Source organism: Penicillium cosmopolitanum (assembly GCF_028827165.1).
Source record: "Penicillium cosmopolitanum strain IBT 29677 chromosome Unknown utg000013l:1.0-859999.0:1.0-860633.0, whole genome shotgun sequence".
In the NCBI taxonomy this organism is placed as follows: domain Eukaryota; kingdom Fungi; phylum Ascomycota; class Eurotiomycetes; order Eurotiales; family Aspergillaceae; genus Penicillium; species Penicillium cosmopolitanum.
In genome coordinates this window covers 498,291-519,285 of record NW_026622683.1, presented here as the reverse complement: position 1 = coordinate 519,285, position 20,995 = coordinate 498,291, and the positions used below count along the sequence as shown (strand labels likewise).

General features: G+C 48.8%; 9 protein-coding genes across 9 annotated transcripts; 4 read left to right on the top strand and 5 right to left on the bottom strand.

Moving 5' to 3' along the window:
* Window positions 1-74: 74 nt before the first annotated feature.
* On the bottom strand, window positions 75-1,576 carry N7509_014178 (NAD(P)/FAD-dependent oxidoreductase; the record flags this gene model as incomplete). The annotated part of the gene is made up of 6 exons (XM_056638815.1): window positions 75-156; window positions 210-283; window positions 354-1,247; window positions 1,313-1,360; window positions 1,421-1,464; window positions 1,516-1,576. The coding sequence occupies 6 exons, from the start codon at window positions 1,574-1,576 to the stop codon at window positions 75-77; spliced, it is 1,203 nt and encodes a 400-aa protein (XP_056480804.1).
* A 918-nt stretch (window positions 1,577-2,494) lies between these two features.
* N7509_014177 (uncharacterized protein) lies at window positions 2,495-3,532 on the bottom strand (the record flags this gene model as incomplete). The annotated part of the gene is made up of 1 exon (XM_056638814.1): window positions 2,495-3,532. The coding sequence occupies one exon, from the start codon at window positions 3,530-3,532 to the stop codon at window positions 2,495-2,497; it is 1,038 nt and encodes a 345-aa protein (XP_056480803.1).
* Window positions 3,533-4,482: 950 nt separating this feature from the next.
* N7509_014176 (Zn(II)2Cys6 transcription factor) lies at window positions 4,483-6,886 on the top strand (the record flags this gene model as incomplete). The annotated part of the gene is given in 8 exon segments (XM_056638813.1): window positions 4,483-4,643; window positions 4,704-5,483; window positions 5,537-5,603; window positions 5,662-5,851; window positions 5,909-6,089; window positions 6,146-6,304; window positions 6,368-6,618; window positions 6,633-6,886. The coding sequence occupies 8 exon segments, from the start codon at window positions 4,483-4,485 to the stop codon at window positions 6,884-6,886; spliced, it is 2,043 nt and encodes a 680-aa protein (XP_056480802.1).
* A 2,917-nt stretch (window positions 6,887-9,803) lies between these two features.
* N7509_014175 (DUF2406 domain-containing protein) lies at window positions 9,804-10,246 on the top strand (the record flags this gene model as incomplete). Its single annotated transcript, XM_056638812.1, has 3 exons — window positions 9,804-9,921; window positions 9,992-10,075; window positions 10,137-10,246. The coding sequence occupies 3 exons, from the start codon at window positions 9,804-9,806 to the stop codon at window positions 10,244-10,246; spliced, it is 312 nt and encodes a 103-aa protein (XP_056480801.1).
* Window positions 10,247-12,087: 1,841 nt separating this feature from the next.
* On the top strand, window positions 12,088-13,876 carry N7509_014174 (glycoside hydrolase family 72 protein; the record flags this gene model as incomplete). Its single annotated transcript, XM_056638811.1, has 5 exons — window positions 12,088-12,165; window positions 12,222-12,259; window positions 12,320-12,345; window positions 12,395-13,123; window positions 13,182-13,876. 5 exons carry the CDS (start codon window positions 12,088-12,090, stop codon window positions 13,874-13,876), a joined length of 1,566 nt encoding a protein of 521 aa, XP_056480800.1.
* Window positions 13,877-14,235: 359 nt separating this feature from the next.
* Window positions 14,236-15,497, bottom strand: N7509_014173 (FAD-dependent oxidoreductase; the record flags this gene model as incomplete). Its single annotated transcript, XM_056638810.1, has 2 exons — window positions 14,236-14,477; window positions 14,531-15,497. 2 exons carry the CDS (start codon window positions 15,495-15,497, stop codon window positions 14,236-14,238), a joined length of 1,209 nt encoding a protein of 402 aa, XP_056480799.1.
* Window positions 15,498-15,948: 451 nt separating this feature from the next.
* N7509_014172 (alpha/beta hydrolase) lies at window positions 15,949-17,101 on the top strand (the record flags this gene model as incomplete). The annotated part of the gene is made up of 3 exons (XM_056638809.1): window positions 15,949-16,243; window positions 16,311-16,976; window positions 17,034-17,101. The coding sequence occupies 3 exons, from the start codon at window positions 15,949-15,951 to the stop codon at window positions 17,099-17,101; spliced, it is 1,029 nt and encodes a 342-aa protein (XP_056480798.1).
* Window positions 17,102-17,545: 444 nt separating this feature from the next.
* N7509_014171 (uncharacterized protein) lies at window positions 17,546-18,713 on the bottom strand (the record flags this gene model as incomplete). The annotated part of the gene is made up of 2 exons (XM_056638808.1): window positions 17,546-18,133; window positions 18,195-18,713. 2 exons carry the CDS (start codon window positions 18,711-18,713, stop codon window positions 17,546-17,548), a joined length of 1,107 nt encoding a protein of 368 aa, XP_056480797.1.
* A 295-nt stretch (window positions 18,714-19,008) lies between these two features.
* On the bottom strand, window positions 19,009-20,724 carry N7509_014170 (uncharacterized protein; the record flags this gene model as incomplete). The annotated part of the gene is given in 7 exon segments (XM_056638807.1): window positions 19,009-19,213; window positions 19,270-19,355; window positions 19,406-19,471; window positions 19,518-19,958; window positions 19,972-20,192; window positions 20,234-20,501; window positions 20,557-20,724. 7 exon segments carry the CDS (start codon window positions 20,722-20,724, stop codon window positions 19,009-19,011), a joined length of 1,455 nt encoding a protein of 484 aa, XP_056480796.1.
* Window positions 20,725-20,995: the final 271 nt, after the last annotated feature.

Here is a 20,995-nt window from a genome sequence, read left to right as displayed (position 1 = left end):
CAATTGAATCTAATGATCTATTCAAGAAAACCCTAACCCTTGCCCCTTTGGAGACTTATTCCTATCTTCATATTTTAGAGGTGATACTGGCGAGCATTATCGACTGTAATACCCAGCCGTCCCCACATGGCTTCCACATTCATATCTTCTTGGCCACTGGAAATCTCGTTAGCATTTGAGTGGTTTACACTTGGAAAGGGACAGCCTACTCTTGCTTCTCATTGATCCAAGGTTCTGTCGTGCCCTCTGCGGTATTGGGATTGCGGAAAATGACGTTATATTTCTGCAACAGCCATATTAGCACGGGGATGAGCAAACTGAAAGCAGATATCCAACTGCACTGAGTTACTCACCATTCCTAAAGTAAGATGAATCGCCCCCGGACCCTTGACGAAGGTATCTTCCGCATTTTTGCCCTCAATTAAAGACAGGATGTTCTTTGCAACCACTGCAGCTTGTGCCGAGCCTGGTCTGGCGGCCTTTTGTGCGCCTGTGTCGGCGATGTCACCAACAGCAAATATATTTGAATATTTTTCATCCAGGAGCTGCAACGTTGGCCGAATTCGAAGGAATCCGTTGTCAGGGTTGATCACGGATGAACCATCGGGTGTCGAAGGTGTTAGGCCAGTGACCATCTGATTATTCGGTGTTTGTCCGGTCGCCAGGATCACGAGTTCAGTGGATTCTGTCGTCCCATTTGTTAATTGAACATCGAACGCGTTTCCATCATTAGGAAAGCCCCCCGATGGGATGACGACCCGGGACCCAGTAACCAATCGAATGCCAAGCTCATCAAATCGTCGCTTAACAAGCTCGTGGAGCTTTGGGTGGAAATTTGGCATCACGCGCGGGCGTGACTGTACCACAGTGACATCCTTCTCCGGGTAGTACTCTTTCAAGTCGGTGGCCATTTGAACGCCAACAGCGCCCCCGCCAACGATCAGGATTGACTTTGATCTCTTGACATCGGCCTGGTGTTTCTGTAGGTACTCGACCGAGGGCAATTTTTCATCGCTATCCATTGCTGCAGGCTTGGAGAGCCGAGTGCCAGTCGCCAAGACAACATAATCAAAAGGAATTTGTTTGGTTCCTTGCCATTCTCGGTCAAGCTCGATATGTTGCGAATTCACTGATAGGACACGAGCCTGGACAACGCCATGTGCGGCGGGATTTGGTGCACCAGAAAAGATCTCGCTGTAAGGAATGAAGGCCTTGTGCTCTTGTCCGGGGACAATGGCGAATCGGGGCTACCGCGATGATTAGCAAAACTCCGTAAGTACCCAGCGGTGGGATTGTCTCTCGACGAACTCACAAATGTGAAAAGATGGTGAAAGTGGCTATGGGGTTCGGTTAGGAGGACCTAGTATTGCGGTGAGTATGCCGGTCATTGCAACAGGAAATAAATCGAAATTCAACCTACTCTGTGGGTTGGAGGGATTATTTTCGCGAGCTCCTGGGCTGTTCCTGTGTCAGATGTCAGAATGCGTTATGGTCCAGTTGGTTTTCCAATGCCACTCACGCGACCGACGAACGAGCCTCCGACGACGATGATGTTCCGAAGAGTGTTAGCTGCCATTGTATGTGCTGAGAAATGATTAAAAGTAAAGACGACCGGAGCTACAGAGGCAGCAGTTGCCGTTATAAATACCCCGGAATTTCTAGCAAGCGCCTTACTTTTTATCTGATTAACTCCGAGAAAAATTACCCGTTGAGGAAATGTCCGAGGTGTCCGGAGAAGTTCACAGCCGGGGCGGTCCCCCACCGCAGCCGATGGCGCCACTGGATTGCCGGGCAAGGGACGGGGTGGCGGAATGTCGTCCGATGATACTTGCCGAAGATCCAATTCCTACTTCCTAAGTTTGTGTTGTGGAAATTGAGCAAATCATTCAACTTCTTGAGCACTTCGAATGTTTTCTTCTGTACGGAGTAGGGGGCCGTGTCAATTGCAGGGCTAAATCACACACACCCCTTTGTCTATTTCTCCAATGATAAGACAGCATTGTGGATACATGGTGGGGTGGAGCAATTTTTAGAAGCAATCGATCGAGGTTAGGCATACCTCATCGCTATGACTCAACTCTATCAACCAGAATGACTTGAATCTGCAGCGGTGAGTAGGCTGCTTGCTGGACTAGGACAGCCAGGCAAAATAAGTTATAATGGCGGATCTTTAGTGGTTGAAAAGTCAATAAATGGTTAGAATCATGGAATAAAAATAAGGATCTGATAAGAAGGCAATAATAAATGCAATGTAGACCAGTCGCTCAGATGGGATAGTGGAACTGACTCCGCTTTCCTCATCACTATAGGCCATAGATTTTTTTTGGAAAGTCAGAGTATAGAAAGAAGATCATTTGGGGTTCCAATAAATCCAGATCAATATTATTTGTCCATCTTGCAACAATATCTTCCCAGTATTATCCACATACATGTAACTATTAAATCCATCAACGGCAAGAATGACAATTTTGAGTCCAAATCTGCTAGAAATAAATCACTCCAGGGTAATTTTAGCCACCTTTCCGGGCTCCTTGAATGTTCCCAAGACAGGTGCCACTTGGCCTCCGCTTGTTCCGACGTAGAGGGTCTTGCGGTCACTTGTCAGGCGGCAAGATGTGGGACCCGGAATTTGCGTAGAAAGCTGGCCTCCAGCAACCAACGAGATCTGGCCATAGGGGGTGATACGAACGACAGAGTTCTGGGGATCGGTAGCGATATAGGCGGTACCATCCGGGGCCACGTCCATATTGTCTGGCAAGAATCCACTTGCGATGACCTCAAAATCCCCAACGGCATTGGCATCCTCATCGACCTTGACACGACAAAACTCCATTCGTGTGGTACTCGAATAGTAAATGTATCCATCCACCAACTTCAATCCGTTGATCCCCAAGGGCAAGGCTTGTCCCTCCGCCGGCATCATTGTTGTGTCGCTCAGGGCGATCTCATAGTCACCGGTCTTGGTGTTGACTTTCCAAACAGCTCCCTTCGGGCTGTCGGCGATCAAAACAAGGTGGGATTCTTTAGTAAACGAGGTCATTCCGTTCAGAGCTTGTGCCTCGGGGAGTGCAGCAATGTGCGATACCGCTGCGACCTGCGATACTCGCTCATCTTCCTCCGCGTCGATGTTAAAATCCAACTTTTGAACGGAAAATGACCCTGCAGTAGGCTGGTAGGTTGTCGTGGAGAAGTTTCCTACGACTACCGCGAATACGTCATCTTCAATTTCGGCGATACCGAAGCAGCTCGTGGCGTTGGAAAAGGAATGGGCAAGTGTCGCGTTTCCGCTTGTAGTGTTGACCGACCAGACTTCAGGTACATCTAGCCGAGTGAGGAGTAGATTTCCATTCGATCGCAGCACGATGTTGTCGACCCAAGAGCCGTTTTCAGGAAACTGGTAAAGTGTTTCAACCTTCACTTTTGGCTCATCGTTGCGGTAAGGGACCACCGTCTCAGTGTAATACAGAGGCCAGGATGCGAGAACACAAGGCAAACTAGCCAAAGCACCCAGCCAAGTGGACTGAATGCGCATGATGCAACGCCTGCGAAGTGAATATGAGGTCAAAGATTTGTGTGGTTAACGTAGGCCTCTGCAAGTCTGTGATGAGAGATTGACAGACAAATAAGTGAATCTCGGATAATTCACCCAGAAGCTCTCTAAGTAGTGGTCAACATGTTGGCGTACCATATCAATCCAGCATTCCTCCCACAGGGCTTGTATCCTCAACAACCATCCCTACATTCCAGGTCCTTCACCGGGGGATTCACTGAAACATTAACTCCGGCTCTGATGATGGGTCGATACCGCTTTTACAGGGGCGAGACCCTTGAACTTTTTATGGGTTAACATTTCGAATAAGGTTGGCTCCGTGCTTTGGCTGTGATCAACACGGGCGTCTCGTATGCGCGCAGAGGCAAAAACTCGGATAAATAACTCCTTAGTATTTTAAATATGAAGGGACCTAATTTACATGAAAGGTCATCTTTGACACTTATCTGACTCGCGTTCTTTTGTTATGGAACTGAACTTGAAGTATTGTTGATGCCCAGGTGGTAACTACTAGGACCGTAGTACCTAAAGTGGTTCTTTCATGTTTGGATCTGCAGTTGCGGGGACTCGATAGTTATATATCGCAAGTGGCCAGATAGTCGGGGCAGAACTTGGAAGCTCCGAGTCATTGTGATTTACAGTGAACTTAAGCTGATCGAATAAGTATTAAACCGACAGCAAATTTCCTGCTTCAAATAAAAGACAGGCCAAAAATTCAATATGCTATCTATAACCTTGGGAGTTTTCGAGAGTGGCAAAGTTCGGAAATACAGGGCCAAGTACATATAACCGAAGACCCCATATAGCCGACTCAACCCACCCCGTCCAACTTGAAATAGCCGAGCAAAGCCGAGTCAAATAAGCCTGCTGGTCTGCGCTATGTTAACCAATTACCCCACAAATTTTGGAAGCAGCCTATCTCAATTATCATAATGGCGAGCGTCACTTCCGATAAACCACGAATGCGCGCAAAGAAGGCCTGCTTGGCCTGCAATTCTCGGCGCGTGCGATGCAATGTGCTCGACATGCAACCATGTCGCAACTGTGCGGCATGGAATCTTACCTGTGAACTGGGGGTATCGCGACGTGGAAAGTAAGCACAATTCAATTTAGCCCACTTCCTGGAATTGCATATCAATATATCGATCCTTAGGTATCCTCGCCGAAAGAAGAACAACTCTTTGGCTTCGGCTACTACGGAAACATCCCGCGTAGAAGAGAGCGGGCCAGAGGGGCAGCCGCTGCAATCAGAACCTCTGCAAAACCACTCAAGTCTCTACAAACCCTCTGCGCGACCATCTACAGCTGAAAATGCTATTCAAAAAACGGTGTTCCTTGGCGAATCGAGCCCTCTGACATGTGTGGTAGATGAGGGAAGACGATCGCCCGACAAAGGGTATGCCTGCGGGATCCAAAAGGGCCGGCTGCATTACTCTATTCCAGAAGTTTGCAGCCCCGAGGAATCCGGAGATACCTCACTTGGATTGCAGCGGAAATCCCTGCAGGAACGGCTTATTCGCGAGAGTGCCCTGGTCTTTCCAGCCCCTACAGCATGTGAAGTGCTTATCCAAGCATACTTTGAGTGGTTTCACCCTTGCTTCCCCATTCTGGACCGCCCGCAGGTCCAAAATGTGTATCAAGAGAATACGATATCGCCTTTGTTACTCCAAGGCATGCTGTTTGTTGGGGTAAGTCTGTGCTCAGACCTCACCTTGAAAACAATTGGATTCACCGATCGCTATCAAGCCAAGGGGGTATTCTATCAGCGCGCGAAAGAGATTTACGATGTCGGATGGGAAACCGACACGATTGTTAAATTACAGTCGCTATTCCTCCTGAGCTTCTGGCGCGGAGGTCCGACTGAAGAGCGAGATGTGCGCTTTTGGCTTGGGGCTGCCACGGACTTGGCGCAAAAAAAGGGAATGCATGTAATGTGAGTTTTCACCCTCAATGGTGTCGTTCTCAATACACAAGCTGACGATACAGGTCAAAATTATCATTTCTGAGCTCTCGCGACCAGAAAATATGGAAGAGGATATGGTGGGCTCTATACGTAAGTCATATATCATGCTGTGTCGCGATGGAATTTCGCATTGACAGCCTCGCAAAAGGTACGCGATCAACAAACATCTGCCGCCTTGGGTTTGCCATCTCGTATTCGCGATGAAGATTGTGAAGCCGCAGAGCTGGAACCATCTGACTTTGAGGAACTCGATACTACCGAATTCTCCGAAGTCTTTCGAAAACCGCCGACCGCACATGTCAATTATGTGATCGGAATGGCTCAGCTTGCAAAATTATGTTAGTACCAATCCAGTGCGACAAACAAGAGAGACATCTTACTTACTCTTCGCGAAGTACGGGAGGTTATCACCAGTCAATATCTGCCAGGCCGATCAAAGCTAGACAATCCGCAGCGCCCAGCCCTTCACCAGCAATTGGTCGAGTGGGAATCGAATTTGCCACAGGAGATGCATTTTCAATCGTCTCCTAGCCGACAGGTCACCTATCTCGTCGGGATGCTGCATATGGCTTACAAGTACCCAATCCACCCAGCCCCTACGAAAGAGACCTATTTTTCTGACAAATGCGCAGTAATCTGTATGTCCTCCTGTACCGACCGATATTTTTGCAACCTCCAAGTGCATCGATGAGTCCGGAAGGAAATCTCGCCTTGGATGCAGCGACAAGAAGTACTCGAATACTCGAAGATATGCTGTCGGAGAATTTAGTACAGCATGGTTTGGTCCACCTGTGAGATCCCCCCTCCCTTTCTCGCAATAATGACTCCACACAGCTAACGTCTCATCTGACTAGTATCACGCATACCTTCTCTGCTCTATGTATTCATACGATTCATTTTGGACGAGTCACCGGCACAGCTCGCAAGCTCGCCGAACACAGGGCAAAACTCTGTCTCCTCGGACTTAAAGAACTTCAAAAATCCTGGGATCTGGAGAATTGGGTTTTGGATCTCTTCTTTCGATGCTTGGATGACCGCACTGCGAAAAATCTGCGACTGGCCGAGGCGGACTGCCTTCGACGCTGTCTACTCAACTTGCAAAAGGGTCTCCGACTCCAGATTCTCCATCATTCAGCATGAGTTATGGCAATACCACCCAACCACTCTCCCCAGCCTCTCATAACAACGAGATGATGATAAGCACACAAGAAGCCCCTTTCCCCAACCTCTCAGAAGATGCTGCGATCAATATGGACTGGTACGAATTGTTTAACAACACAGAGGGGGATGATGTCATGGGGCTGGCGGGCCCTTTGACGAATCCGGACTATCTCAACCCGCAAAATCTGGAATTTTTGTATAGATTTCTATGATCTGGCAATATATGATCCTTTTCAGTATTGATGATAATCCAAGCGAGATAGGGGAGTCCTGGATACATCGTGCTTTGTGCTTGACAAGGCTGGCGCAGATCTTTCCGAAGTGGATATCTTCCAGCCCCAAATATCACGCCCGTCCGATGATCACAGTTGGCGATTTCCGCATCCTGTGTCACTTGCCAGGATGTGCGACCGGAGCTGCATCATGAAAATCTTCTGCATTATGTCTTGGCCCTCGCCTATTGCCCTTTTGCCCGCTTGATCATCCCGCATGAGCTTAGGTTGACCTCTGGACTCGGAAGCCGGCCGATAGGGGATGCTCTATGGCTTGTGCAAAGCGGCGCGTCAAGGAAAAGCAGCCCCTGCAACCCTCACAGCTTCAGTTCTGGTCGATTGACAGAACGAGAAAAATCACCACGAATTTCAACCTGGCCAGAGACTCGCCTAAAGTCTTCCAGACACTGGGTTTGCATCAGATTTTCCGTTGAAAGAACCCACACGGACTGATATCACGCCAAGAAAGCCAAAGTTACGATCGCCATCAAAAGCGTCATGCGAGTCCACAACGATTGTCGCTCAGCGATGACCTGCGAGACGTGTCCCTCCACTGCACTTGTTGCATCCTTTGACATTAACATGGCCCAGGCGAGCATGGCCCTTGGCTTGATCACCGGCATATGCAGGCATATGCAGGTTGAAGAATCGCACCCCATTTTGTGCGATGCTCCAATGTGATTGCCCACGCTGCGCTCTCTAGCACACTCGCAAATCGCGCCAAGAGGAACTGGATCAAGGTATTACGGTATTCATGCGAATAGGGGAATAAACGAGACCGGTCGTTTCAATGTATGGAGGGGTTTCGGTTTGGCGAATTGCATGGAGAACGAGGCCAGATTCTTGCAAGTCGCAAGATCTACGCTCACGGAGTACTACGGTCACGCGATTTGTGAGCTGACGCATGCATTGAAAGCCGTGACTACGAGTATCGGTACGATATCGATACATCGAGACTTCACACGATAATCGGCAGGTATCGTAAGCAGCACGCAAAAGTGGAATGAGTGCCCTCATACAACCCCGGCGGCCCAAAACTCATCCCGATATATTTTATCGGACGCCTTTTATAGCCATTCGACTATGCTCAAACCTGGGGGTATTCTTGGATGGTGAAAGATCCCTTCTCGAATATCACGCATGGAGGGGCGACCAGATACGAGGCGGGGTCAATAATGTCGCAGACATGGTCAAATTGTACATCTTCCGTGAGGTAGCACATTGTCCTGGCCATCGTGTCAAACCAGGGTCTTTAATTTGTCCACTTCCGCCCCGTGACAGAACGGAAGAAGAATGCTCAGCGAATCGAATCATTTTGACCACCAATCGCCGCATCGGGTTGAGAATGACCTTTCCGCTGGCCTGGACTCGAATAGGTCATTTTCTTGATCATTGGTACCTGTATGATGGATTGATCGGGGCAGTGCCCGCGCGAGTTGCGATTCCGGCCTGAGAGCTAACTTTGCCGAATTCCGAGAAGTCAAAAGCCCGTCTAAGACGGGAGTTACAGGGTATTGTTACACGTGGGACTGGCAGTGAACATGATAGGTGATACACTGCAGATCTAGATTTCCCATTCATCGCTGTGATGTATGCGAATATTCTCAAGCTCGAGAAGTTGGAAGCTGAGATGCTTGCAGCTTCAATACATTTTACTTAAAGCATCGTTTTTGCCACTACATAAAAGAGACCACTAGATTAAAGAAACTTCTTTGTTGTCTGATGCATTAGTACGGAGGATGTAACTAGTCACCAAGATGAGATGCCGTTTTCCTAGAATTACGAGTCTGTCGTCGTGGCCTGAGACTTGGCCGTTTGCGGCCACTCTGATATAACGTCGCTGCCTGCTCCCCATGGCCAACCTTCCAGCTCCATCCCTCAAGGGGCCCACTTATCTCAAACACGGCCTGTGCGCGATCCGACCGCAGCCATGCACATCACTAATTCCGGCCAACACTTGAGTATACTCGAACATTCCGGCGAGATAGAACGTCACTCGCTGTCAGAATACCCATGTGAGCCGAGGGAATATCCAGAATCCGAGCTTCATTGGTCACCCTAGAGCGAGGCTGGGTGAATATGTACCCCAGAAGAAACATGGAAACAATATGGGGGAGGAATGTTTCGGAGTGTTTCTGTTACATTTCTGAAAGCGATTGTCCTGACCGCAAGGGGTAGGCGGTTGGACTTCGAGGGGGACCTTGTACCTGCATGTGAAGGTCCCTGCCCCTGCAGGCACCATTTTTGGGGGGCGATGATTGCCCCTCGCCCCTCGCCCCTCAGGGACCCATATGATCCATATGATCATCGGCCAAACGCGGGTACCTGGCCCCTAGTGGAGATTCGCAGAGACGTCCAGCCACCTCTGCTTGCGTGTCGCTTTTTCTCTGATAGGATCGATCTATGCTAAGCATTCTCCTATGACTTTAGCTGCTGCTTGGCCGGCCAGTGGGAACACCGCATCTGCGCTACGTAACGTCATAAGGGATTGGCCCTTGTGTGAATGGCCAACCCCCGCTGATCGCGATCGGCCTGGTGGACTTCCGCTGTGATCCGTCAGTCTTGCCACAGTTTGCGTGATTCATGTGTGATTCGCCAATCATTCTATTCTTAGTCGGCGTAGTCGCGGCATGACAGCTCCCAGGGATTTCCATGGTTTTCTCTTTTCCTCTGTTGCCTTCCTCGACTATATATACTCAGGGCCCATCCCCAGCAGAGCAAGTCTAGAATCTTATGTCATAGTTTTTACTCTTCATACAAGAACCATCACACGCATTTAGTACTCAACCTACCACTTTATTACTTTATTCTACCTCCAATCATCTAAATCACTATCATACCGCGTGACACCTTCAAAATGAGTTCAGCACGAGCATCAAGTGAGCGCAGTGGCTCCATTCAGTCTGAAGACCGACCCAAGACATCGTTCCAGACTAAGGCCGACCCCAATATGGCACTTTACGAGGCCCAACCCAGTAAGATCGCGATTTCCATTTTGCCGGCTCATCCGGATGGAAGTCAAACCCGGAGCTAACACTCCATCAGTGTCCGTGAACGCCGAACCTGGCGCCCGTGACCAATACTCCCTTCGCAGTATCCAACATAAGGATCGAAGTGGTAACATCATTAGTATGTTCAATCTCCACTCATATAAAAATACTCGTTGAGCTCAATTACTGACTGCCCCTAGCTGATCCCGACCACTCCAACCCGACACGAAACCGTCTCGAGCGACCTCTAGACACGATCCGGTCATTTGAAGCCGCCATCGACTCCCACCGGAGACAGGATCGGATGTGACGAAAATAATAAGTGATAATTTGGGAGTTTTAAGGGTTCCAAGGATACGATGTTTATGGGATACTTTATGGTTTTACTTTTTGTTTTGATGCACCCGGGATGTATGACTATTTGTGATTATTGAGAGCTCTTCGGGATATTGAATATACCTACACTTTTATTCCTCAGACAAAGACTTTCTCTTTAGTAGTGTTGAGGCCTATGTGAAGATGGAAGAATGCAGGAAAGTGTTGGATGAAAAGAGAAAGGCTACTGCCTATCTAAGACAAAGCCACAGTAGCTTCTCCAAGACAATGGTATCCGGGATGCCCAAGGTCTGCCGGACTAAAAAGGTACGCAGAGCCTGTAATTAGAGGTTGGGATGACCGAGCGAAAAGGCGAGCCCACGCGAGGCAGCCCAAACATTGGTGTCAAGGCACTAATACCACCGTACAGAGCCAAAACTGTGTGCGCACATTTTGGTCGAGAGGCACATTTTGCCCCATTTCTGTCACGGAAATTTGTGGGGAAGATATCCTTGTGTATCGTTAAGGCTAGATAAACATCCCCGCCACAGAATGCCTGATTGATTGATATGCAAGATTTCCCCAGATCGTCTTTCTTGGCATTGCGATCGGTTTCAATATCTGATCTAAGGAACGATTCTAGAAAGAGATAGGCCCCCAAAGGTGGCACCGCCGGAAAGTGACCGGCATTTGATCCATCGATCTAGCAACTTCCAATCAGAAGTCAAGATGTAAGATAAAGTCATGTCGCACGGAGCAGGCAGTCAGAAGACTTACCCATCGGGGATAAATTAATTGCGCATCGGCGTTATTTTTGTGGGTAGTGTGGTAAAGCTTAACCACGCAGAGCAACCATCTCCGAGTATACTAGCTGTACGAATATATTTGCGCTAACCTCTTTTTCTACCACACAATACGACCTAGAAGTGAAACTAGGCTATTCTTGCACTGCAAAATAAGGAGCCGATAAAAATTGCAGGGTACAAGTCACGGCAGCACTCAAATATAGAAAACTGCGCGGCGTGTTTTGTGGGTGAGGGACACGTACTGCCGACGCCATCCAAAGGTAGGGCCCCACTACACCACGTCAGCCGACGAATATTTTCACGACACTCACCAGCATCTCAAAAGGTCTTATCCAACCGATCAAGAACATCTCATGTATCGTTACCATGAGCTGGAGAATTGTCTCAGGTGCTGATCATTATTTTTTTTCTAGCCATGAGCTGCGTACCTGGTGAAACTTCTTGCACCGCCTCATGGATACGACGAAAGACGCCGGCTCAACACTTGAACACGCTAACGAGCGCTAGGCTGCAGAAACCTGGCCAATTCTGAGTTGAGTGGAGTACTATTGGTTGGCCGATATCGATTGTTCGGGACTAGTGAACCGATTCGTATCTAAATTAGCCCTAGCAATGCCGGTTGACGCGGTCCATCATCTCCAACTAGAAAAAGTTGACATCCGGGCACCCGCCCAACTCTGGTGCTTGTGAGGGACCGGTGATTTCTTTGGCCATTAGCTCGGTGGATGCTGGCTGGGTCGGTTATACGCGTCCCCTCATGTTGTCAGGGGCAAAGTAGCAAATCAGGACAATAGGAATCACACTAGAAACTATTAATGGACATGGGAGGCAAAGCCACCCGGGGTACTTCTTCTCCTTCGACATTGATTTCCATTCTCATCAGTTCTAACGAACGTTGACATTCACTCTTTTCTAATCATCCTTCGTTCCTCTTCTTTCGCTCGTATTTGAGACCTTTTTGGAGGCATCCTCCGTTCACTCGCTATATCTACAACCGGCGTCAGATTGATTCGCCCAATACACGCCCACCATGAAGTTCTCTTTGTTGTCGCTGGTGACGTTTGCCACGGCCGCTGTGGCTAGCACCATGGACCCCATTACTATCAAGGTAAACCCATAACCCAAGATGCAGACCGATGCAGCATTTTAACCCTACCGCAACAGGGCTCCAAATTCTTTTACTCTAGCAATGACACCCAATTGTATGTTCATATACGCTCCTGAAGCCGAATATATCATGACGAGTACTGATTGTATCGCAGTTACATGCGTGGTGTTGCTTATCAATGTAGGCTTGCTATCATTCCACACATAAGCCGCCATACTGACTTCGACAGACTCCAATAGTGAGGATCCTCTGGCCGATGCCACCGCTTGCGAGCGTGATGTTCCTATCATGAAGGAGCTACGCACCAATGTCATTCGGACCTACTACATCAACCCCGATGCCGACCACTCCGCGTGCATGAAGCTTCTCCAAGATGCGGGCATCTATCTCATCTCCGACCTGTCGTCCCCCAACAGTTCCATTAACCGTGCCGACCCTGAGTGGCAGGTTAGCCTCTACTCCCGATACACCAGTGTCATCGACGAGCTTCAGCAGTACAACAACACCATCGGTTTCTTCGCTGGTAACGAGATCTCTAACACTGCCGCCACCACCGAGGCTAGCGCCTACGTCAAGGCGTCTGTCCGTGATATGAAGACCTATATCAAGCAGAAGGGATACCGTAGCATGGGTATCGGATATGCCACTGCTGATGTTACCACCATTCGCGTTAACCTTGCCAACTACTTGGACTGCGAGGATGATGATCAGACCATCGACTTCTGGGGCTACAACGTTTACTCCTGGTGCGGTAACTCCACCTATGAGAAGTCCGGCTACAGTACCCGAACTGAGGAGTTCCGCAACTACACTGCTCCTGTTTTCTTCGCTGAGTATGGTTGCAACGACGTTCAGCCTCGTCCGTTCACTGAGGTTACCGCCCTGTACGGCGACACCATGGCCGAGGTCTGGTCTGGTGGTATTGTCTACATGTACTTCCAAGAGGCAAACGACTACGGTTCGTTCAATCTTCATCGTCAAATACGGACTGAAAGCTAATTCGATCTTACATCCAGGTCTCGTCTCCGTAGTTGACAGCACTAGTGTCAGCAAGCTGGCGGACTTCACCTCCTACTCCAAGCATATTGCCACTGCCTCTCCTACTGGTACCAACAAGGCTTCTTATACTCCGACCAACACTGTCCTGCAAGCTTGCCCGACTGTGGACTCGACCTGGCTAGCCGAAGCTTCTCCCCTTCCCCCTACCCCTGATTCCACCCTTTGCGACTGCATTGCCAGCGAGGCAGCCTGTGTTGTGAGCGACAGCGTCAGCGAGTCTAAATACGGTACCCTTTTGAGTCTTGTTTGCGGCTACACTGATTGCGGTGGCCTGCACTCCAACGCCACCACTGGCAAATATGGTGCCTACAGCATGTGTGGCGTTAAGGACCAGCTCGCTTTCGCTCTGAACAAGTACTACAGCGAGCAGAACAATGACGCCTCTGCCTGTTCCTTCAAGGGCTCTGCTACTACTCAGGCTACCACCAAGGCCACTGGTACTTGCTCTGCTCAGATTAAGGAGGCTGGAACTGCTGGAACCGGTACTGTTTCCACTGAGGCCACCGCAACTTCTGGCTCTGGCTCTAGCTCCACTTCATCCAGCTTCGCTTCTCCCATCGGCCTTCACTCGAGTGCTTCTTTCGGATCTTTCCAGGTCGCTGCCTACATCATTACCGCTCTCCTGACCGGTGTTGGTATGATCGCTCTGTGATTTCGGATCGACGTTCTTTTGATTGCTATGGATTATTTTCTTGTCTTTGATTTCTTTCGATAATTTACTAGTCGACTCGGCCGAATAGACTGATTTTCCTTTCCATATGGCTAATTATACCTGAGATTGGTAGTCATGCTGTGGCAATCTAGCTGACTGGTGTTGATATTATTCGATTGAATCCATTTCCTTATGCACGCTACATGGTATAGTTGATTTGTAGTAGCAAAATTTCACCCTTGTCATTTCATAGCACAATTGAATCTTTTGAGATCAGAAATTTCGTCTTAGTAAGAGAGTACCATTTTCAAACCCTCAACTGATGACTCGGTATCTGCAGTAAAGTGACAAAGGAATGTTTATTTTCCTACAATCGCCCTCTTGGTTAAAATCGCAGATGTCTCATCCAATCTCATCCAGTCATGTGCATCTCGACAAGCCTGTCGGCTGAGGCGCACAGCCCGACTTGTCCGCTCCCTCATCTCTGTTTCGAACTCGCTAATGGCTTCAGATGCCAGAGAAGATCCAGAGTAGATTTTTTCAATGGCTTGTGAAAGATGATAGGCATCTAGCAGACCATGATTTGCTGCTTCTCCTCGATCTACAGATATTATTAGTAAATGATGTAGGTTATGGCGTACTGTGAATACTAACACATTGTCATTGCATGCGCTGCATCCCCAGCCAGAGTCACACGACCATCATGGTTGTCCCACTCAAGGCACTCCCAATCTGCTAGCTTGATCTCCGTGACGGCTGTCCCAGTAGGGATCCTGTCCACAGCCTGCTGCAAGAAAGGTACGAACCCTTGGGCGCGTCTCTTCATATTGGCCAGCCGGGTCTCACTATTTTCGGCCACTTTGTCTTCTGGTGTGTTTTCAGGCCAAGACATGCATATTTGAGCTCGATAGCGCTCGGCCTGTGTTCCTGCGGTCCCATTTACCTTGGGTGTCTCAAGCATTGAGAACCAAAAGAAGGCTCCTGTTGGTGGATAGCAGCCCTGGAACAGCAAAGGGTCCATGTCGCGCAAAGGCTTAATCTCCATGGGCGTCAAATCAACTGCAACACCCGTGAAATTGATCCCGACTGGCACATTGTCAAAAGCATCTGGTCGTAAAATTTGTCGCACCATCGATCGGCTACCCTCGACACCGATAGCGAGACGTCCGGTCAAGGTAGTCTCATCGGCGAAAACCAACTGCACTTTGGTTATATCCTCGGGCAGGTTGACACTGACCACTCGTCGCCCCCAGTGAACATGGTCTTCGATTCCATGAAGCAATGCGCGCCGCACCTTTTCGCGATTCACCCGCCACCGGACGCTTGGTGGAATTTTGTATTTTGGCTCTCCGGTTTCGAGGTTGATGAATAAAAAATTGCCATTGTCGTTAAGCGCAACATCTGGATCCACTTGAACATCTTGGATACGCTTTAGGATGTCCTGGGGGAGCATCTTGTGCATATACTCCAAGGCCCAATGCAAGGTGATGGCCCATCCCTGGCCACGCGCATCGGGAGTTTCATCGCGTTCAAATATTTCGAAGGGAATATTCTTCTGCTTCAGAGCTTGTCCAAGGGTCAAGCCCACAATACCGGCGCCAACAATCAGCACAGGATCCATGATAGTGACGACTATGAGATCACCGATGACTAGGGATCGCTAGTATCGGGGGAAAGAGATCGGAGGAAAATGTGTGTATTGGATAGATGTGAAGGGAGGAAGCTCCTTCTAATGGCGTGGGTAACCAGGATGCCTGAGGCTGCAAGGCCATAACAATCCCCATTCTTGCTGTCGCAGCCTAAGAAAACTTCACAATCGACTTTATCAGAAGCCCGTCGCATAGATAACGTGCGGGGTCCGGGGTTATCGAGTATCCACAGGAAGTTTCCCACGGCTTCAAAATTGGCTTCCGACGGTTCGGCTACGTGAGCCAATGCGACGGCGCGGGGCTGTGTATTTCCCGACGATGTGATGACCCAATTTGACAACCTTGAAAAACAACTTGAATCAAGGATAAGATATATAATATTCTTGAACAACTTCACTTCGTCGTCACCTCAACACCATCACCATGTCGCACGAAGCCCTTAACCCCATCCACCCCTCTGTTCTTCCCCACCTCGACCCAGTGTTCGTTGATCTTTATAACAAACACGTCGCTAATACCCCCGCTGGGCCAATCGATTTGTCGGTTCTACGAACAAAATACTCGGTCCTTTACTCCTACGGTACTGGGCCTGCACCAGAATGCGCACGAGTCTACGATAGCGAGGTTCCTGGCCACAACGGCGAATCGATTCCAGTGAGGGTGTATGAACCTGCATCAGCTGGTCCATGGCCGGTACACATTGATTTCCACGGTGGAGGTATGTGGAAAGAACCAACTGAATTATCCCACTATTCTATCGAGAGCTGTCTCTGACTCGAAACTAGGTTGGGGACTGGGTGATCTCGATACCGAATCCCACATTTGCAAGCACATCTGCGTCAAGGCCAATGTTTGCGTGATAGACGTGGACTACCGATTGGTACCAGAATTTGCATTCCCAATCGGAGTCCAAGATTCGTTTGCGGCCTTACAACACATCTTCGCGAAAGGAGCCGACCGATTCAAAATCGACCCAGCGCGCATTTCATTAGGAGGAGTCTCCGCCGGTGCCAATATCGCCTTGGTTTGCGCCCACCTCGCTCGGGATAACAATATTCCACTCAAACTAGTCACCGTGGGAACCCCTGTGGTCGATGATATTTCAAAATACAAGTCGGCGTCGGATGCACCGTGGGAATCCATGCACCAAATGGAACACGCACCTACACTGAACTGGGCTCGGCTGAAGTGGTTCGATAATTTGAAGTGGCAAAGCATCGCAGCAGAGGGTCCAATTCGTGAGGAGCAATTGGCTGCTGTGAAGTGGTACGCTAATATTCTGCAAGCACCCAGCTTCGCCGGCCTTCCCAAGACGGTGATTTACACAGCTGGATGTGACCCACTGCGCGATGAGGGGGAGGCGTATGCACGAAAGCTGATTGAGGGTGGAAACGAGGTTATTCAAAAACGGTTCGCGGGTGTTCCCCACCCATTTATGCACATGGATAAGGGTAAGTTTTTGAAGTTGACTCCAAGTATGAGAAGGCGTTTTCTAACTCGTGTGACAGATTTGTGGCAGGCGAAGGAGTTTATTGATATGACTGCAGATCACATCAAGGCTACGCTCCACGCTTGAATGATACACCTTCTATGTTTAGTCCTTTATATAGATAATTCACATAAAGTTCACATCAAGTTCTACTAAATTTCCCAACAAACGTGACCCGTATTTTCCATCTTATAAGACTACCCACCGATATGGGAGACGATGTCAGAGGCAATGGTTTGGTGGTTATTGTAATAGCCGACCGTGACAAAAATATTAATCATTGCGGGTTCCCTATCTATGTATATATGACGGCGTTTAGAGAGATCAAAGGAGTATCGGAGCAAGAGCTTTGATGTCATGGTCGTTTTAGTCCATCAAAATAGCAGGCGAGTCCAGGGATTTGCTGTTACGGACTACTTCTACCGATTCTGATCCTAGAATAACAATTTTTAGATAGAGTGTTTATGTCTTTTCATATTCTAGAAGCTACCTAGGTACTAGTATATAGTCACTCGCTGTCTATTCTGTAACTCAAAGCTTTGCCATGTCATACAACTGCTCAGCCAAGGGAATGATTGACTCTTTCAACCCCTTGAATTTGAGACCGAGAACCCTCTGTGCTTTGGAAGAATCGCAGGAATAATGTGTGTGAGCGAGGCGATTTCCTGGCTCACCAAGCGGGGCTTGATGTCTGTCTGGAAACTGTGCACGAACGACATCAGCAATCTCTTGGGTGTCGTACGATGCCTGTGTAACCAAGAAACGGTCGTGACTGGTCGCTGGGTAGCTCAAAACCTTCATACTAGCTTCCGCCAGGTCTTCGACATCAATCCATACTAAACATTCTGGATAAGCAAAGGAAAAGTTTGGAAGGATGCGGAATTCGGACATACCGGGCGCCTTGGTAGGTGGAATTTCCCCATCTCTGCCTGCATTCAGGACCCCCCACACAATTTGATTGCTAGCGTTCAACTGCGACAATGATGAAATGGGGTGGATCATCTTCCCGAATACCATTCCAGGGCAAAGTGTGACAAGCTGGTAGTTCACTTGGTGATCTCGCACATAATCCCAGGCCGCTCGCTCAGCGACAACTTTCGATGCGCGATACGCGATGGGCTGATTTGAATTAGAAGAATATCTTAAAATTGACAAGAAGAAAGAATGAAAAAAAACTCACAACGGCCGATGCGTTAACGCCGTCCTCATAGGTCAACGGACACCAATCCTCTTCCGTGTATACACGACCAGGCTGAAGTCCCAGACTAGCATCATAAACACTAGCAAAACTCGACATGATGACGACTCGTCGTACAGTTGACTGCTGTGTAGCTGCCTCACAGACTACTTGTGTACCCTTGAGTGCTGGCATCATCAACTTTTCTTCAAATTCTGCTGGGACCGCATCGTAGTTGAAGGCCGATGCTAAGTGTAGTACGGCTTGGCAACCCTGCAAGGCAGACGATAGACGTTGAAGGTCGGTTGGATCGGGAACAACGACAAATTCTAGGTCTCCAAGATCGCTCACACTCACACCCGCGGCGCTGAGTGACTCTCGTGTCGAATCGCCCTTTTCAGCTGATCGAACGGTCGCTCGGACTTTATAACCGGAGCGAAGAAGAGTAGCGATGCAGTGGGCAGCGATAAAGCCGTTACCACCAGTCACAAGCACAAGAGATCCAGAATCAATAGGAGTCATCTTGGGTCAACAGTGATATTGATTTCTTACAGGAGTGTTCAATGTTCGATCCTTATATTTTGAACTCCTGAAGACCGATCGGACAAACCCACCCGGTGCCGTCGGATAGATAGTGGAGTCGAAAATATTCAAGTTGCGACTTTGGCCTCTTTCCCATTTCCCCGGGTTTATTTATTTAGAATGTCTAGCCGAGTGACTACTAAATGGACCCAAAATTAGGCGACACCTTCTCAATTTGCATTGCTATCAATTTACATGGAAACGATAAAATATCCTAGACAAATAATGTCTCCACTTAAAGAACGTAACGAAAGTTCGCGTCATCGTGAACGTCGTTCGTATGGTTTTTGCTACTTAGACGAGCCTCCATTTTGCTCCGTGCTGGAGTCCCCAGGCGCTCAGCGGTAGAGTTCCGGCGGGCATACAGCATCCGAAGGGCTGTGGATACAACAATGGCAGCTGCGTTGACAGCGACAAGTGTGATCTTGGCCGGAATGTACCTGATAGAAGGGTCAATATTATAGGCTGATTGGAGAGATTGGGGGATCTTCCTTACCGAGGAGCGTCTTTAGATTGGAATGTTTGAGGGCCAATGATGTTGGCGATACTGAATGCAGCCGATACAATTGCCGCACCCGAGACCTAGTCATGTCAGATAAGCTGGTAGTAGTAGCGGAAAACTTTTGTCATACCTTCATGGTGTATCCTTTGAAGTTGGCACCCGTCCAAGCATATATTATACCAAGCGGGGCAACGGTCTGGATATGTCAGCGATGTCAAATTAGAAACCTAAAAAGAACATACCGTGTTGACCAAATAGATACCAGCTAAGCAGCCTCCCTTGTTTTCAGTTGGAAGAAAAGACATGAGACAAGAGCCCAGGAGAGTTGGGATCAGCAAAATGTCGATTGCGAGCCATCTCGAGAACCCTTTTGCGATGGCATATGTAGAGGCCATTGTAGAAACTATGCTCACAATCCCGCTGGGCATATTCAATAGCGCACTCTCCTTTGAGTTGTATCCGAACCCTAGAATCAAAATTGCTGAAAACGTGGTGATTACACCACTAGGTATAGTTATCAGAATTGTCAACAACACCAGTAGCCAGGTTTGCATGTCTGCAAATGCTTCTAGGACAGATCGCCAGCGGAAGACCTTGTTCCCAACACCGGCCTGATCCTGCGACAGTCGTTGAGATATGCGCTGCTTTTCCGCCTCGCTCAGAAACCTAGCCTTAGCAGGACTCTCTGGGAGAAACGAAGAGAACCAGCAAAGATGCTAGGATATTCACGGCCCCAATGGCCACAAACATGATGCGCCATCCACCAAATGACAAGTTTGCGGGTGCATGTTGAGCAGCGAAAGAAATCAACCCGCCGACAATCTGGCCCATACCAAGACCACAATACCAAAATCCATATCGCGGTGTCGACTCTGCGCGGGTATACCACATACTCGTGTACATGGTAAGAGACGGAGCTGGCGTGAAATTAGCTTAGCTATGAAAGCTCGGAGGTTACGTGACTTGCCGATAACCGCCTCCATCAAACCAAGAAGAACACGCAAGGCAAGCATTCCGCTGAAGCTTTTGGTCGCCGATGAACAGCAGAGAATGATGCCCCAAAAAAGCACATTGAACCCTAGAACTTTGGACACCGGGAATCGTTGTAGCAGAGCTCCCTGGGGAATTTCCGCCACAGCATAAGCGATGAAGAAAGCGGTTGCCAGCCAGGAGAAGTCATTCCCAGACATCCCCAAATCGCCTTGAAGTCCCATCACATTCGCATACTTCACGATGTCAGTAGTTTGCGGTTGAAGGAGAAAGGCATGGGGCAAAACAAACGTTGATGGAAATCTTGTCAATCATCTGGAGAAAGTATGTGAAGAACATGATGGGCAAGATGTGCCAATCCACTTTGCGAAGCAATCTCTTGTCATCCATCGTCAAAGTACCCAGGGAGCAATCCTCGGGTGAATCGAGTTTGTCCTCCAGTTCATTCTTCTTATCCATGATTATTATAATCAAATATCTTGCGAAAGTTTTCGGATACCAGTTCAAGGCGGTGGTGAGCATGCAGGCATGGCGTTGCACACCGAGCGTTTTATTAACGGGACGGGGAAGCTTTGATACCAGAACCCAGGGACTGGCAGGGAGATAGTGAGCAGCAGGAACTACTGCCAGCTTCCCCGGACAAACGTATCACAAGCTCCTGATTGGCTCCGCCTCGGCGACAGCAGCGAAGATGATAGAAGCAAGGATCGGTTGCGGAGACGCCACAAAA